At 42.3% G+C, this 16,484-nt stretch overlaps 1 protein-coding gene across 1 annotated transcript in view; it reads right to left on the bottom strand.

The window, feature by feature from the left end:
- Positions 1-4,575, bottom strand: part of fbln1 (fibulin 1) — a 251,443-nt gene extending 246,868 nt beyond the window's left edge. The window contains exons 1-2 of the mRNA XM_078568577.1: positions 4,443-4,575; positions 343-451 (exon numbers count right to left, since the gene is read on the bottom strand). Of these exons, the coding sequence (XP_078424703.1) occupies positions 343-451; positions 4,443-4,575 (242 nt within the window). The remainder of the gene's footprint in view (positions 1-342; positions 452-4,442) is intronic.
- Between the last annotated feature and the right edge of the window lie 11,909 nt (positions 4,576-16,484).

The following is a 16,484-nucleotide window of genomic DNA, read 5'->3' as shown; positions in this document are numbered from 1 at the left end:
GCTTCACATCTTATCTGAAAGACAGTACATCCACAATTGCAGCACTCCCTCAGTACTGCAATGGATTGCCAGCCTTGAGTTTTGTAATCAAGTCTCTGGAGTGGAACTTGAATCCACAACCTCTGATTCAGAGACAAGAATGCTACTAACTAAGCCACAGCTAGGGTGCCAGAGGGCTTGTGTGGAGCATAAATAACAGCTCAGACCAGTTGGGCCAAGTGACCTGTTTCTGTGCTGTAATTTCTAAGTAATTTTATGTAATTGAAGGCTTACAATAAAACAGAGTGCACTGATTACAAGTAATTCATTTAAAGGCAAATTTCCGTGTGCTTGAAAATATACCTGCAAAATGCTTCTTCTAGTGCATCGGGCAAAGAAGCACATTCTGCTTTCTCAGTGGCCCACTTCAATCCATTGGAACAGCAGGCATCGATCGAACTCTGCACTGTCACTACAATAAAAGAAAAATCAGATAATCAGGCATGAACAGAATGGTACAAAACAAAAATAGAATTACCTGGAAAAACTCAGCAGGTCTGGCAGCATCAGCGGAGAAGAAAAGAGTTGACGTTTCGAGTCCTCATGACCCTTCAACAGAACTGAGTAATATTAGGAGAGGGGTGAAATATAAGCTGGTTTAAGGTGGGGTGTGGGGGGAGAGAAGTTGGGGCGGGCGGTGGTTGTAGGGACAAGCAAGCAGTGATAGGAGCAGATAATCAAAAGATGTCACAGACAAAGGAACAAAGTGGTGTTGAAGGTGGTGATATTATCTAAACGAATGTGCTAATTAAGGATGGATGGCAGGACACTCAAGGTACAGCTCTAGTGGGGGTGGGGTGGAAAGACTGACAGGGCATTAAAGGTATAGATTTAGAAATAATGGAAATAGGTGGGAAAAGAAAAATCTATATAAATTATTGGCAAAAACAAAAGGGAGGGAGAAGAAACGGAAAGGGGGTGGGGATGGTTTCTTCTGCCTCCCTTTTGTTTTTTCTAATAATTTATATAGATTTTTCTTTTCCCACCTATTTTCATTATTTCTAAATCTATAACTTTAATGCCCTGTCAGTCATTCCACCCCACCCCCACTAGAGCTGTACCTTGAGTGTCCTGCCATCCATTCTTAATTAGCACATTTGTTTCGATAATATCGCCACCTTCAACACCTCTTTGTTCCTTTGTCTGTGACATCTTTTGATTATCTGCTCCTATCACTGCTTGCTTGTCCCTACAACCACCCCCCCCCCAACTTCTCTCCCCCCACTCCCCCACCTTAAACCAGCTTATATTTCACCCCTCTCCTAATATTACTCAGTTCTGTTGAAGGGTCATGAGGACTCGAAACGTCAACTCTTTTCTTCTCCGCCGATGCTGCCAGACCTGCTGAGTTTTTCCAGGTAATTCTGTTTTTGTTTTGGATTTCCAGCATCCGCAGTAGTTTTTTGTTTTTATGAACAGAATGGTGTTTTGTCTTGGAAAGTGCATCAGTCACTTTCTTCCTGGCCAGATGTTTGTAAATAAATTTGATTAACAGTCTATAGTGTTCCACATTTCGATAGTGCTGCAACCATGCCAAAGAAAGCATAAAATATAAACAGTGATGTTCCTCACTCTCTCAGTCACCTTGAGGATGACATATATGCCAAGGCACCAGGAATGAGAAGCAACAGAAATTGTATGTGCATTGTGATCCATCATTCATAGTAACACATCCTATCATGTGCTCTCACTGATGAATAACAAAATTACAAAAGGAGACGGACATAGATCTTGTGCAAGGTGTGACAATTAATAAAATAAATGCCCTATTTTTAAAAAATTTAAAATAACCAAAGTAAAACTTATCCTTCCTTTTTAAATCCAAGATGCAACCTGGCACCAGCCTGGCTGGTATTTCTGTTTGAGAATCTTGGCATTGATTTGAAACACTAACTGATGTATCATTGTGTCAACAGCTATGTTTATTGAATGGCGGTGCGATTAGATTCCTATTCCTCTGTAAAGATACGGTATAGTTGGTGAAAAATGTTAAAGTTGTTAATGTGGGAAACTTCAGGATAGAAAGTTGCTTTGTTCAGATCAGTTATGCCATTGTCTTCAGTTTGAAAATCTGTTTATCATAAATATTAATCAAAGTTGAATATCTGTAGTGTCATGATCACTGTAGACACCAATAACTTTTAAAAAAGAGATAAATTTTCCAGTGACCAATGGAAGGAGCTACAGGTCAAGATTTCACAATTTAAAACTGCAGCCCTCGAGTGCCTTTTGGACGCCTTGGCGACCCGCTGTGATGTCCTCTACCCCCACTCTGGCCGCAGGAGGGGCAGCAACATTAGCACTCCGGCTTGGTAGGCGATGGCAATGGGGATCAGTGCCAATGCTGCACAGAAGAGGTTGGCCATCCAATGCAGTTAGAGCATGAATGATCTCATCCATGCTGCCAGGGTATTGCAACCATCTCATCACTCTAAACTCACTCATTCAAGCCCATCACAGATTCACTGGCATCTCACTGGCAGCTCAAGGGACATCATCATATATTCTCATGCATATACCCTCACATGTCCATCTGGCCTCATCTCCTCTGGGGATTGCCTCCTCAGCCCTCACCATCTTGAGGCCACTTGCACAGATCAACATGTGCCCCCACACATACCCTGGGATACCCTCCTTCCACAGTACAGCCCTCGCCCTGCAGCCTTTTCCCTTGCCTGAGGCCACTTCCCCCCCTTCCCCAAGCAAGACCTTGCCCTGCAGCCATTGAAAAGCCATTCACATATGGCTGATCTGGTAGGTAGAGACCCGCCCGTAAGCCTCCTAACAGTGATGTAGCACTGTCTGTGAAGCCTGGTGCTGATGACTGCGAGTGCTAACTGAAGCGAGGTAGGCAAACAAACCCTGAAGTCCCGAGTGAAGTGCAGCCCGCCAAGTGCACGCTTTATACATGCTGTTGTGAAGCACATCGGTATGCTTTCCCACTGATATGGGCGGATGATCCAGCAGGGGGGAGGGGATGAGTCTGGCTGGGTGGCCTTATAATGATATGCTGATGTATTACAATGAGGCTCCCGACAGCCGATGGCGGGGACTGCGGCCCACCATCGACGGGCTTAGCAGACGATCACAAACTGGTTTCACAATGTTGTGAAACCGATTTTTGGCCTTCTCGTCATATTGTCCACTCACGCCACCGAGCACGACCGACGCCAGCAATCATGGAAAATCCCGGCCAAAGTACTTAATAGGCAACTAATACACCAAACTACAGAACCTGTACTTTCCCATTAATTTACACAAACAAAATGCTTTATGCCACATTCTCAGCAGATATGTAGTATTGAATGTTCAGTTCCAAGCTCCGCAAAGCTTTTCAGCAGGTTCCCTTCTCCCTGCCATGTCAGGGTGAATCTTCCAGTGTCTTTTGAATGTTATCCCTAAACCAACTTCCAGCAGCAAGGTCTACTCTGGCAACTATTTGTTCCTTAAATCTCTACAAGTCCTACTTCTTCATACAGAGAACCAATCCTCACTGACATCTTGCTTAGTGGCTAACACAAAAAACAGATATTTCCTCTGCTTTTCACAGCAAGAGCTGTTTCTGTCTCTCTCAATGATACAGGGTTGACATCTGAAGATTGAGATTTACAGATTGATCAAGCATGGGGTCTCTATCTCTGTGCATCTCTGTGTCCAGAAAAAAGTTTGAAAATGGACATCTAGTTTTCTACAGATTTTGCTTACAGATCACATGGGCCTGTCTCTAGGCAGAGTTAGTATGATCACACCATTGCCCAAACAGAAAATTCTGTTTTGCCTTACATTAAAAAAGACAATTTAAAACATAAGCATCTTATAAAGTCCTGCATTCATAACACCTCCCCCTAAAAATTAGAAAACGCATTACCATAGTAATGATTTTTCTATAATACCCTCAAAATACAACATTGTAAACATTCTAGCAACTAACTTACTACACACAGTAAAGGTAATATTCTTGCACCTTTCATTACTTTTCACCATTAAATATTTTGTCATGACAACATTATAAGGATAAACCTGTAACAGCCATCCAAATGTGAAAATTAAGATTTAAAGTCCAGTTTGCGTAAGTTCTTAGAGTCCCAACTCTCTTGCAAACAAGATTTTCTTTTACTATTGGTCATTTCACTTTCTTTCAATCTGTGCAAAAGATCCCCTTTTCCATTTTGTGTAGGCTGTACAGCAGTTCCACGTCCTTGGTTAAAACTTTGAATTGAATTATACACAGTCTAGACCCTGGGATAGCATTTATGATGGGCCCAAGGGTTTCATAATTTGTTTGGTCTGGTCGTCTTTTTTAACAACAAAATTGCTGATTGTTGGCAAACCATCCAGTTTCTGGATACGGCAGCTATGAATTGGAATCCAAGGAGAAATTCTCTGTCATTGGCACTTCTTACCCTCTGTATTTAGCAATTTCTTTTGTTCTTCTTTAAAGTCACTTACTAAATCATTATCAGGGTTTTCACTTTTTAATACAGACTCTGAACCATTCTGTTCTGGTTTTAACTCTAGATTTCCATTTTCCTCCATGTCTGCATGTTTTTTTTAAATGTTCAAGTCTGTGAAGAAAGTCTCAACCAGCCACACATCTGAATTGTCCTCCTTAACAATTGAATTCATGTCATCCTTTTTAAATTCAGGATCACTTTAATATTTAAGGTTTTTTTCCATGATTCACTCTTTTGGTGTTCCTTTTCAGGATATGCAGGTTTAATGCTGCCTCCTTATGTGCAAGGAGCTAATTTTTCTGTTGAATAAAATCCTCTTTAGCTACTTTAAAAACTTTGTTGAGGTTATGTTGATGTTTAGCCAAAAGATTTCATACTGCTTCCTAGTCAATTCATGAATTATTTTAGTTTCTTTCTGCTTTTTATCTTCCCACTCAGTTTCAGCTTTGTCCAATTCTTTTCTAGAAAAAGCAACTGCTTCATTATTTTGAAGTTTTAATTTAAGTTTAAGAACACTTACCTTTACTCGCACCTCTAATGACAGTATTGGATACAACTGTGCCATCTGCATCAAAGCATTTCTTTCTTTTGCTTCATCAGTAGCTTTGAGTACTGTTGCTATCTGCTCTGTCACACCTTGCTCATGTTTGCCTACATGTTTAATTCAGATCACTTTACCTCTCTCCAACTGCCATTAACTCTTTGTTTCCAGCTTTTAACATCACCAGTTTGTGTTTCTGACACTTTGGGCACATCTTTTGTTGAAATAGTAATTTTCACAGCAGGGTTACAGGAAACAATTGATTCTTTTACATCACTCGATTTCTCCAGCACAATTTTGTTTTCCACAGCCTCAACAGATTTTTCTGGAATCACTGGAGGTGGCAATACTTTATACCCAGGCAAGTCATTCCCCAATAAAAAATCTACACATCTAAGGGCAAATTAGGCATAACACTCACAATTACAGGACAATTAATTAAACTACATTTTAAATTAACTCTATACAAAGGGATGGGTAAACAATTCCCATCAATACCCTGTATCAATATATTTTTATTTTGTAAATTTGTAAAGCCTACCAACATTAGTGACCGAGCTGCTCGAGTATTTCTATGAATAATAATTTGCTTTCCTGCCTCACCAAAACAAGAATAAGGACAAAAACAAAAACAGAAATTTCACCCCTTTCTTATTTTTACTTAGTTCTGTTGAAGGGTCATGATGACTCGAAACGTCAACTGTGCTCTTCTCCACCAATGCTGCCAGAGCTGCTGAGTTTTTCCAGGTATTTCTGTTTTTGTTTTTGTTTTGGATTTCCAGCATCCGCAGTTCTTTGCTTTTATCTCTTAAGAATAAGGACATTCCACCTTTAAACAGAAAACTTCCATAATTTCCTGTACTCTGGCCTACTTTAACAGTAAATACAGGAAAACCTACAGGTTTGTCATCACTTTTAACCACTGGGACAGTATTTTCTGGAGGGGTACTGTGCACCATCACAAATACTATAGTTTTGCTTTCTAATTTTCAATGTTGTTTCTTATGACAAAGATAACATGCTGGTACCCTTGATTCAACCTTAACCTCCAGACTGTCTCTTACTATTCTGAAAAGGATCTGTTTCTTACCCTGAGCTATTTTCCCCACTTTGATCTGATCTCTTATCTCGCCAGTTTATGTCTGAATTCACAAACAATAGCCTGTTGCTAACATGCTTGTGAAACAACTCATAATCGTCTGCCATTAAAGCAGCCTCCCTTATCTTAGAAACTTCATGGTCTTCCACGTGGGACCTTATTCCCAAAGGCACACTATTTTTAAATGCTACCATTAGCTTCATCTCTCTAAGGTTTTCTAAGCCTTGTTCAACCTTCTTAATCTACTCCAAATATCATTTCCTCTTCTCAAGCAAATTCCATAGTAGTTTGACTCTGTTTCTTCCTTAAATTTCTAAATTTCTGTCGGTAATCCTAGGGCACTAACTCATAGGCATTGAGAACTGCAGTTTTCACTGTTCATTGTCACCAGACTGTGCATCTGAAAGAGAGGTGTATAGCTACAAAACCTTCCCCATGAACCGTCTCTACAATAAAATAGCCCAACTTTCTTATTGCCACTGGAATTTTCATGCCAATTTTCTCAAATGGCAAAAGCTACATTTCAATTCTTTCCTCACTGCATTTAGGCACCAGGTGAATATTCCTTGCCAAATCAAAACCAGAAGTTAAATCTGAGTTAACCTCAAGTTCTGGACCATCCCTAATTGTGTAACTGAACCATTTCTCTGTCTAATTCAAATTTTCCCTCTTCCCTTTCCAAAATTCAAGTTTTTCCTTTCCTTTTTCTTTTTAGAATTCAAGTTTTCTCTTCTCTCTTTCTTTTTCCTCTCCTTTTTCTAATTCAAAGTTTTTTCATTTCTGACTCCAGCTGCAAGTTATCTGCCAGTCTCATGCACATGGTGCTGCCATTCCAGCTTGCCAATCAAAGAGTTGGCATCTTCTTTCCTTTTGTTTGTTTGCCTAGTGCGATGGATTCCATTCCACTTGTTAAGCAGAGATTCTAAGCTTCAAGCACCCATTGAAGCAGTTGAGCCGTGGCGGGTCAGCACCTTACTAGTTGGGGGCTGCCCAACTTGAGATTGGCAGTGGCTAACCAGGAGGACACGATGGTCCCTCCCACCATTGAAGGCACCCTGTAGCACTTCAACCGAGTTGAGCTTATCACTTGCAACTTCTGTCTCCCATGTCATGTTAATGCTCTGCAATGAAACTGGACTGTTCTTTCCAGGGTGCAAGTCTGGGCAAAATTTATGGAGACCCTGCGCTGCCCAAATGTCAGGGTGCCCCAGTCAAATTCTCTGGTTGAGTTCAAAGGAATGCAAAGCACTATGTTTGGCACCAGCTTGGTTGCAGGAATTGCTGGAAGGGTGACATCAGTCTGCATTTGGGCTCCATTCCAGATTTTTTGTCAGGGTTTACTCGCTTAGCCGTCTTGAAGTATCCACAAGGCAGTGGAGCTATTTGCCCATATTTGGGAGCTTGGTTTGTCAGTGCCAGGGTGGGTCCACATGCCAGTGGACCTACTGCACACTGCATGTCTGGGGGTCAAACCTCCTTCCGGTTTCCTCTGATACTTTAGCCTGGGGTCACGAGAGACCCAGTTTCCCTGTGTCACCACATGGAGGCACAGCTGAAGACTTGCCAAGGGGGGGATGTGAACTGACAGGGAAAGACTTACACATTTGGCTTTCTTTTTCATATTGCTGCTAGCCAGCGGTATGAGCTGAAACTGAGAAGCAAACTAGCCCACAAAAACTGGAAAGTAAGATAAATCCTTTGTCCACACACTAGATGCATCACATCAATCTGTTGGACACACAAGTAAATTAACAAGTAAATTGAGTTAATCTCTGAATCCTAACCAGAGTGTTGTGGTCACCATCAAAGCATTATGCAGAAGAATGTAGAAAAGATAGCCTTTGTTATCAGTATTTCATCTAGCAACTTTACATAGAAAAAAAGACCACTTACCTTATTCATCAGAATGTTCAAAAGGACAATTAGTCCATTATGAACAAAATAAAGTGCCTTTATGATTGATTATTGTGTTTTGTTAATATTGTCTAACCCTAGTTTTAATGCTTTGTTAATTTTTGAATAAACGCTTATTCATTTTAAAGCATCAGTCTGTTTTTTGATATTTGCCTTTGTGACCCATTTGAAAGCACTGTTGTGAATTGACATAAGGTCCAGCACACTGAATACTGCATTTGGGATAACTGTTAGACCCTGGTCACATACCACATAAAAGGGAAAACTACATAAATGTACAGCTTTGAATCATCGAGAGGGTTAGGGTTAGGGTTAACAGGAGAAATTGTAAAACCATTGAAAAAGAAAGTTAATAAATTAAAACTCAACAAAGGAACAAGGAGAGATAGGCTCAATGACATAATTATTTAATACATTTAGAGGTACACAAATCAGGTTATTGTGACAAAAATAAAATCCAACAAAATATTTTATAGAAACACAGTGGGCAGGATTTTTCAGTCTGCATGCGGGGGCGGGCCCGACACACCGACACGTAAAATGACATGCGATGACATCAGGCATGCATCCCAACGTCATCACGCGGCGCTGCGATGTTTCATTCGGCGGGTGCATGCCAGAGTCAGCTGCACGCCCGCTGATATATAAACGGCCTATTATGGCCACTAAGGAAGTAATTAATGTAATTGCTAATGCTGCCCGTCCAACCTTAAGGTTGGGGAGCAGGCGAAAAGGCCAGGTGGCCTTCACGTTTTTTAGGAAACCTCATCCACAAGCGGGATGAGGTTTCTTAAAGCTTTTATTAGTTAAATAAATATTTTTTTCCGAAATATCAAAACATGTCCCATCTTATGTGACACTGGGTCTTCTGGCCTGCCGGTGCCCTTAAGCACTCACTCCATTGGAGTGTGGCAGATCAGAGGGGGCGAACCTAATTTGTATGTTGCTGGGAAACAGGGCAGCGGCCAAGGGGCCAACCTGTGTTACTATCGGCACGTCTTTGGTGTCTACTTTTTCCATTAGGATAGGAAATTTAGTACCAGTCCACCTTATTGGAGGGATGTGTGGTGAAGGATTGTTGCCAAGCCCCAAGATTCCATATTGCCCCAGTGCCAAGAAGGATCCAATTTCATTTTTATATATTGGGCAGGATTTTAAGGTAGGCATACGGGCGTGATCAGTGGGCCCGGGAGTGGCCGGGGAACTGACCGTTGACCGCGGTTGACTCCAAGACCACGATTTCACACTAGCTGGCCAAATAACGGCCAGCCAGCGTGAAGCAAGCGGAAATGCTCAGCACTGCCAGGGTGGGTGTGGGAAGAGTGCGGGTGCTGACATAAGCGTGGACGTGGGCAAGGGTGAAATTAAAGTGCAGAGAGCTGCCTCAGGGAGCTGAAGACTTCAAAAGTATGAAATAAAGATTTTAAAATCAGAACAAAAATGTCCAAACATCACAGTCATCTGAACATATATATTATAAAAATTCTGTCCATTGATTTTTTTTACATTTTTAAAAACTTAACAACAAAAACCTCATCCTACCCTTGGAAGAGGTTTGTTGAAAAATGTAAAGGCCGTCTGCCCGATTAGCCTGTCCACCAATCGTAATGTTGGATTGATCACGAAAAATCAAGGACAATTACAACTTTAATGGGCTTATAGGCCTCTTTATTGTCAATGGGTGCTTCCAACTTTTGCGTGCGCCCACGGGCTGAAATATCGCACGGGCGCGGGATGACAGCGGGACGCTCGCCCGATGTCATCACGTGCTATTTTACACTCCAGCGGGTTGGGCACGCGCCCACACACCAACCTGAAAGTTCTGCACATTAAGTTTTTCCAAGTGATCTCTCAGGTTGGGCCCACTAATACCCATCTGGGAGCTAGTATGCCTATGTTGCTTGGTATTCTGGCCTCCAACCTTATGCTGGGTCCTTAATGAGCTGGGGAAGCAAGAACTCTGGCATAGAGATCTGTAACATTATTGATCTTGTAAGGGGCAAACAGATTTCACCACTTATAAAGGTGACCAGAAATTCCAGAAAGTTCTACCCCAAATGAGGTGTCACAGAAATTGGAACCAGAGACCAGGATGCCATGCATCTGGTAAAAACAAAAAACTACTGCGGATGCTGGAAATCCAAAACAAAAACAGAATTACCTGGAAAAACTCAGCAGGTCTGGCAGCATCGGCAGAGAAGAAAAGAGTTGACGTTTCGAGTCCTCATGACCCTTCAGCAGAACTGAGTAAAGTTAGGAGAGGGGTGAAATATAAGCTGGTTTAAGGTGGGGGGGGGAGAAGTTGGGGGGGTGCGGTGGTTGTAGGGACAAGCAAGCAGTGATAGGAGCAGATAATCAAAAGATGTCACAGACAAAGGAACAAAGACGTGTTAAAGGTGGTGATATTATCTAAGAGAATGTGCTAATTAAGAACGGATGGCAGGACACTCAAGGTACAGCTCTAGTGGGGGTGGGGTGGAAAGACTGACAGGGCATTACAGTTATAGATTTAAAAATAATGGAAATAGGTGGGAAAAGAAAAATCTATATAAATTATTAGAAAAAACAAAAGGGAGGGGGAAGAAACGGAAAGGGGGTGGGGATGGGGGAGGTAGTTCAAGATCTAAAGGTGTTGAATTCAATATTCAGTCCGGAAGGCTGTAAAGTGCCTAGTCGGAAGATGAGGTGCTGTTCCTCCAGTTTGCGTTGGGCTTCACTGGAACAATGCAGCAAGCCAAGGACAGACATGTGGGCAAGAGAGCAGAGTGGATTGTTAAAATGGCAAGCGACAGGGAGGTTTGGGTCTTTCTTGCGGACAGACCGCAGGTGTTCTGCAAAGCGGTCGCCCAGTTTACATTTGGTCTCTCCAATGTAGAGGAGACCGCATTGGGAGCAACGAATGCAGTAGACTAAGTTAGGGGAAGTGCAAGTGAAATGCTGCTTCACTTGAAAGGAGTGTTTGGGCCCTTGGACGGTGAGGAGAGAGGAAGTGAAGGGGCAGGTGTTGCATCTTCTGCGTGGGCATGGGGAGGTGCCATAGGTGGGGGTTGAGGAGTAGGGGGTGATGGAGGAGTGGACCAGGGTGTCCCGGAGGGAACGATCCCTATGGAATGCCGCCGGGGGGGTGAAGGGAAGATGTGTTTGGTGGTGGCATCATGCTGGAGTTGGCGGAAATGGCGGAGGATGATCCTTTGAATGCGGAGGCTGGTGGGGTGATAAGTGAGGACAAGGGGGACCCTATCATGTTTCTGGGAGGGAGGAGAAGGCGTGAGGGTGGATGCGCGGGAGATGGGCCGGACACGGTTGAGGGCACTGGCAACGACCGTGGGTGGAAAACCTCAGTTAAGGAAGAAGGAGGACATGTCAGAGGAACTGTTTTTGAAGGTAGCATCATCAGAACAGATGCGACGGAGGCGAAGGAACTGAGAGAATGGGATGGAGTCCTTACAGGAAGCGGGGTGTGAGGAGCTGTAGTCGAGGTAGCTGTGGGAGTCGGTAGGCTTGTAATGGATATTGGTGGACAGTCTATCACCAGAAATTGAGACAGAGAGGTCAAGGAAGGGAAGGGAAGTGTCAGAGATGGACCATGTGAAAATGATGGAGGGGTGGAGATTGGAAGCAAAATTAATAAATTTTTCCAGGTCCCGACGAGAGCATGAAGCAGCACCGAAGTAATCATCGATGTACCGGAGAAAGAGTTGTGGGAGGGGGCCGGAGTAGGACTGGAACAGATGCCATGCATCTGGTTTAATTCACAAGCCTTCCACTATACTCCTGTCCGAAATGGCAGGCATTTACCAGAAAACTCACAGATTCCAACAGACTATAAGTGGACCTTTCAACTTTGCCAAAGCTATAAGATCAATGATATGGAATCACCTGGCCATCATACAACAAATTCAATTTTGCAAAAGGTCTATAAAGGTGGCTAATCTGTTAGCACTCATTTTATGCTCTCATTGAAGTTGAAAGCTGTAGAATGCATTTCATAGCTCATTTTCACTTTCCACCTCCATAACACCGTCTGACTTTGTCCCTGTCCCACCTCACCTGCTGTTGAAACCCTCATTCATGCCTTTGTTACCTCCAGACTCTGCCATTCCTGGCTGGTCTCCCACATTCTACCCTCTGTAAACTTGAGATCATCCAAAACTCTAGTGCCCCTGCCTTAACTCACAGTTAGCCCTGTTCCTCTATCACCCCTGCGATCGCTGATCTACATTGGCTCCCATTCAAACAACATCTAGATTTTAAAATTCTCTTCCTTGTTTTCAAATCTCTCCATGGTCTTGCCCCTCCCTATCTCTGTAACCTTCTCTAGCTCCACAACCTTGCAAGATATCTGCACTCTAATTCTGGCCTCTTGTACATCCCCAATTTTACACAGAATTTGAGTTATTTGACCTGGTTCGTCAGTGCTAGATTACAAGTATGAATGGTAAAGGATGAAAAATTACTGATATCAATTTATCATCACAACTTAAAACCAACTAAACAAATACAAAATAATCCAAAAAGAAATCTATACATTAAGTATTTGGAGATCTGATAAATAGACTAATGCTGATTAGTCATCTTATTTTTTTCTACATTTGTCCACCAGTGAATTGGAAAATGGAAAGCAACATGGAAAAGTAAAACACCTATGAACAAAAATCTTCAATTAAAAAATTAAGTCAAAATGTTTCATCTGATGGACAGACAATTCTTTTTGCACAATATTCCCAGTAGTAATGTGACTGGCTTCTTTCCAGGTGTGTCTTCATTTTCCAGTTCTCTTGTCACCACACATCTCTCTCCACAAAACTGCACTGATTGGACACCCTCATTTTCCAAACATGTCATCAATAATAGTCATAGTACCAAATTCCAATCAAGCTGTCCATTGGCACTTGAAGTATTAAAACTCTGACCTCACCAACTTTCAGGGATGGCCATTTTTCATGGCTTTCTACCTATTTCATGAGGGTTGACATGGATCTTCAGTGACGTCAGTCCTTTGTATGTGGCTGATAGAATCATAGGCCTCTCACAACAAAAAAATGTCAAATCAAGAGATTCTTAAGAAATATAAAGCTTTGAGGAGGTAAAGTAGAAGCTCTGGACTCCACAAACAAGCCAGCTGTGTAGAGGGAAATATTGAGAGATTGCTGAGAAAAAACTATTTCCTCATTAGTTGAGGGGCAAGTAACAGAAGATCATAAGAGCCTTCTAACTTTCAGCACTTCTCTCCAGCACAAGCACATAGTCAGCCTCAGAATGCACTGCAGTTATTGACACTTGAAAACAGATTTCCTTGGGTCACATGACCCATGCTAGATATTTGACTCAAGCTGCATGAGAGGCCATCATTTTAATGCTTCTTAGTTGAGGAAACTTTCTTCTTTCTTGCTGCCAGCATTCCATAAAAAGGGTCTCTGCTGGTTGCAGCACTTTATCCATTCATCTTTTTCCTCTGGAGTTGGTGCAGATATCCTGTGAACTGTGTGACTTCCTTCTACTGCTCGCCCATCAGCCTCAGTCTTACAATGGTGGATGTACCTTCCCAAGCTCTGGAATAATTCCCTACACCTCTCCACTTCTCTAGCTTGCTTTCCTCCTTTATGACACTCCTTAAAGCCTACCCCTTTGACCAAGCTTTTTGTCATCTGACCTAATATTATTGTGTTCATACTTTGTCATACTTTGTTTTATAATGCCCCTGTGAAGTGCCTTGGGACGTCTCATGTTAAAGGTACTAAATAAGTTTGTTGTTGTTGAAACATGCACGCTGATCAACTCCTTGTTTACACTTATTATTGTAAAACTGTGATACTTAGGTCTGCTAAAATAATATTTTTTTTAAATTTTCACTGATATGAAAGAAACCATTTTCAGTGAACTAAATTACTATCTGCATTTCCAGATTAATTCCTATTCATTCCAAATAAACACGCAAGTCTAAAAACACTCTGGATTAACAGGTCAAGTGTGCTTCAGACAAAATTTGGATATGATGACAATGTTGGGTTGCAAAAAACATGCCAAACCTGTGAAACTGCCAGAAAATAAAAACTAGGTCGTCAAAACATTCTTCAGTGCCTTTTGACATTTTAATACTGGCAAATGCAAGACACTGAACAGTCATTCCTTGTAGTGTATGTCAAGAACATTTTTGTGATAAATTGCTTTCAGCAGACAAGAAATCTAAATGGTTGATGAGTATTCAATTTCAGCCATCCATAACACTCAAAGAACATGCAAAGGACCAATATCGTGTATATATTGCTGGCAGATTTACTTGCATTAAAATATGCTTTCATGAATCAAAGGTTACAGTTGAAAAGTTGGTTTGGAGCAGACTTCACTCCTTAGAATGATACTTACGTAACCAAGTGAATACATTTTCCAGACATGGTATTTTGCTGTGCTCATTGTAAAATTGTTTGAGGTTTAAGATTGTTTTTGTATGGATTTATCGAAACTTCTACCACCATGCTTTGATAGATTTTGGTGCTGTAGCTGAGCTTGAGTGAGGTTTTATTAATGCCATGCTGCATTGGCTTAACTGTTTTTTTATTCATTCATGGGATGGGATTCACTAGCTAGGCCAGTATTTATTTTCCATCCCTAATTGCCCTTGAGAAGGTGGTGGTGAGCTGCCTTCTTGAAATGCTGCAGTCCATGTGGTGTAGGTACACCACAGTGCAGTTAGGGAGGGAGTTCCAGGATTTTGACCCAGCAACAGTGAAGAAATGGTGATATATTTCCAAGTCAGGGTGGTGAGTGGCTTGGAGGGGACCTTGCAAGTGGTGGTGTTCCCATGTGTCTGCTGCCCTTGTCCTTCTAGATGGCAGTGGTTGTGGTTTGGAAGGTGCTGTCTAAGGAGGCTTGGTGACTGCCTGCAGGGTATATTGTAATTGGTGCACACTGCTGCTATTGTGCCTTGCTGGTGGAGGAAGTGAATGTTTGTGGGTGGGGTGCCAATCAAGCAGGCTGCTTTGTCCTGGATGGTGTTGAGCTTCTTGAGTGTTATTGGGGCTGCACACATCCAGGCAAACGGAGAGTATTCCATCATATTCCTGACTTGAGCCTTGTAGATTGTGGACAGGCTTTGGGGAGTCAGGAAGTGAGTTGCTCACTGTAGGATTCCTAGCCTCTGGCCTACTCTTGTAGCCACAGTATTTATATGGCTAGTCCAGTTCAGTTTCTGGTCAATGGTAACTCCCAGGATGTTGATAGTGGGGGATTCAGCAATGGTAATGTCATTGAATGTCATGGGGTGATGGTTAGATTCTGGCACCTGTGTGGTATGAATATTACTTGCCACTTGTCAGACCAAGCTAAGGTATTGTCCAGGTCTTGCTGCATTTGGACATGAACTGCTTCAGTATCTGAGAAGTCGTGAATGGTGCTGAACATTGTGCAATCATTCAGCAAACATCTCCACTTCTGACCTTATGATTGAAGAAATGTCATTGATGAAGCAGCTGAAGGTGGTTGGGTCTGGGACAGTACCCTGAAGAACTCCTGCTGTGATGTCTTGGAACTGAGATGATTGACCTCCAACAACCACAACCATCTTCCTTTGTGCTGGGTATGACTCCAACCAGTGGAGAGGTTTCCTCCTGATTCCCATTGACTCTAGTTTTGTTAGGGCTCCTTGATGCCATACTTAGTCAAATGCTGCCTTGATGCAAAGTTTGCTAGACTGTGGCCTCCAACGCTGTTACCATGCTTTTTACTTAAGCTTCTGTCACCATGTTTTGATAGCTTTTGGTGCTGTAGCTGAGCTTTAGTGAGGTTTTATTAATACCATGCTTCCCTTGCTTACATAACCTTGATGAGGCTCTGCTTCCCTTCAACAGACTTGAAATAGATGGTATGGTTTAACTTCAAACCTTTTATTATGAACTATTTACAAAGACCTCAGGATAAACACATGGTAATCAGGAGACAGACTGTTGTGCTCCTAGCTCTCTTGGAACCTTTCGATCAGCTGATTACTGATGTCACAGGTACATCATTAATATCATAATGGTTCCATTAACATATTCATTAACCCATTACTCTACAAAAGTGACCAGGAGTGATGCGCTTCTAGCCAGAGAGTGAGATTGGCTGAATTAGCACAGCAAGTGCAGACCTTTGTCAGTATGTTAGCACATCTTATCCATTGCAAACCCTTCAACCAATACCCAACATGGTGCCTGAACTCCAGTAGCCCAGACTGCCTTGGCAGAAATCCAGGGACAACAGGGTCAGTAGCAGGGTCCTCACGAGCACCAGTACTCCAATGGGTGTAGGCATCTCAGGAGTCTGAATGAAAAATGCAGCAGCCTACCATTATCTCTGCTCAAGCTAACAGGTAGCACCTCATAAAAGTGGTAGACCTAGGAAAGCCATTGACTAAAAAAGAGCGCTTAGGGATCACACTTGGGTGTTGCATAACTTGATT

Source organism: Cetorhinus maximus, chromosome 22 (genome assembly GCF_964194155.1).
Source record: "Cetorhinus maximus chromosome 22, sCetMax3.hap1.1, whole genome shotgun sequence".
Classification (NCBI taxonomy): domain Eukaryota; kingdom Metazoa; phylum Chordata; class Chondrichthyes; order Lamniformes; family Cetorhinidae; genus Cetorhinus; species Cetorhinus maximus.
This window is presented reverse-complemented; position numbering and strand designations above follow the sequence as displayed.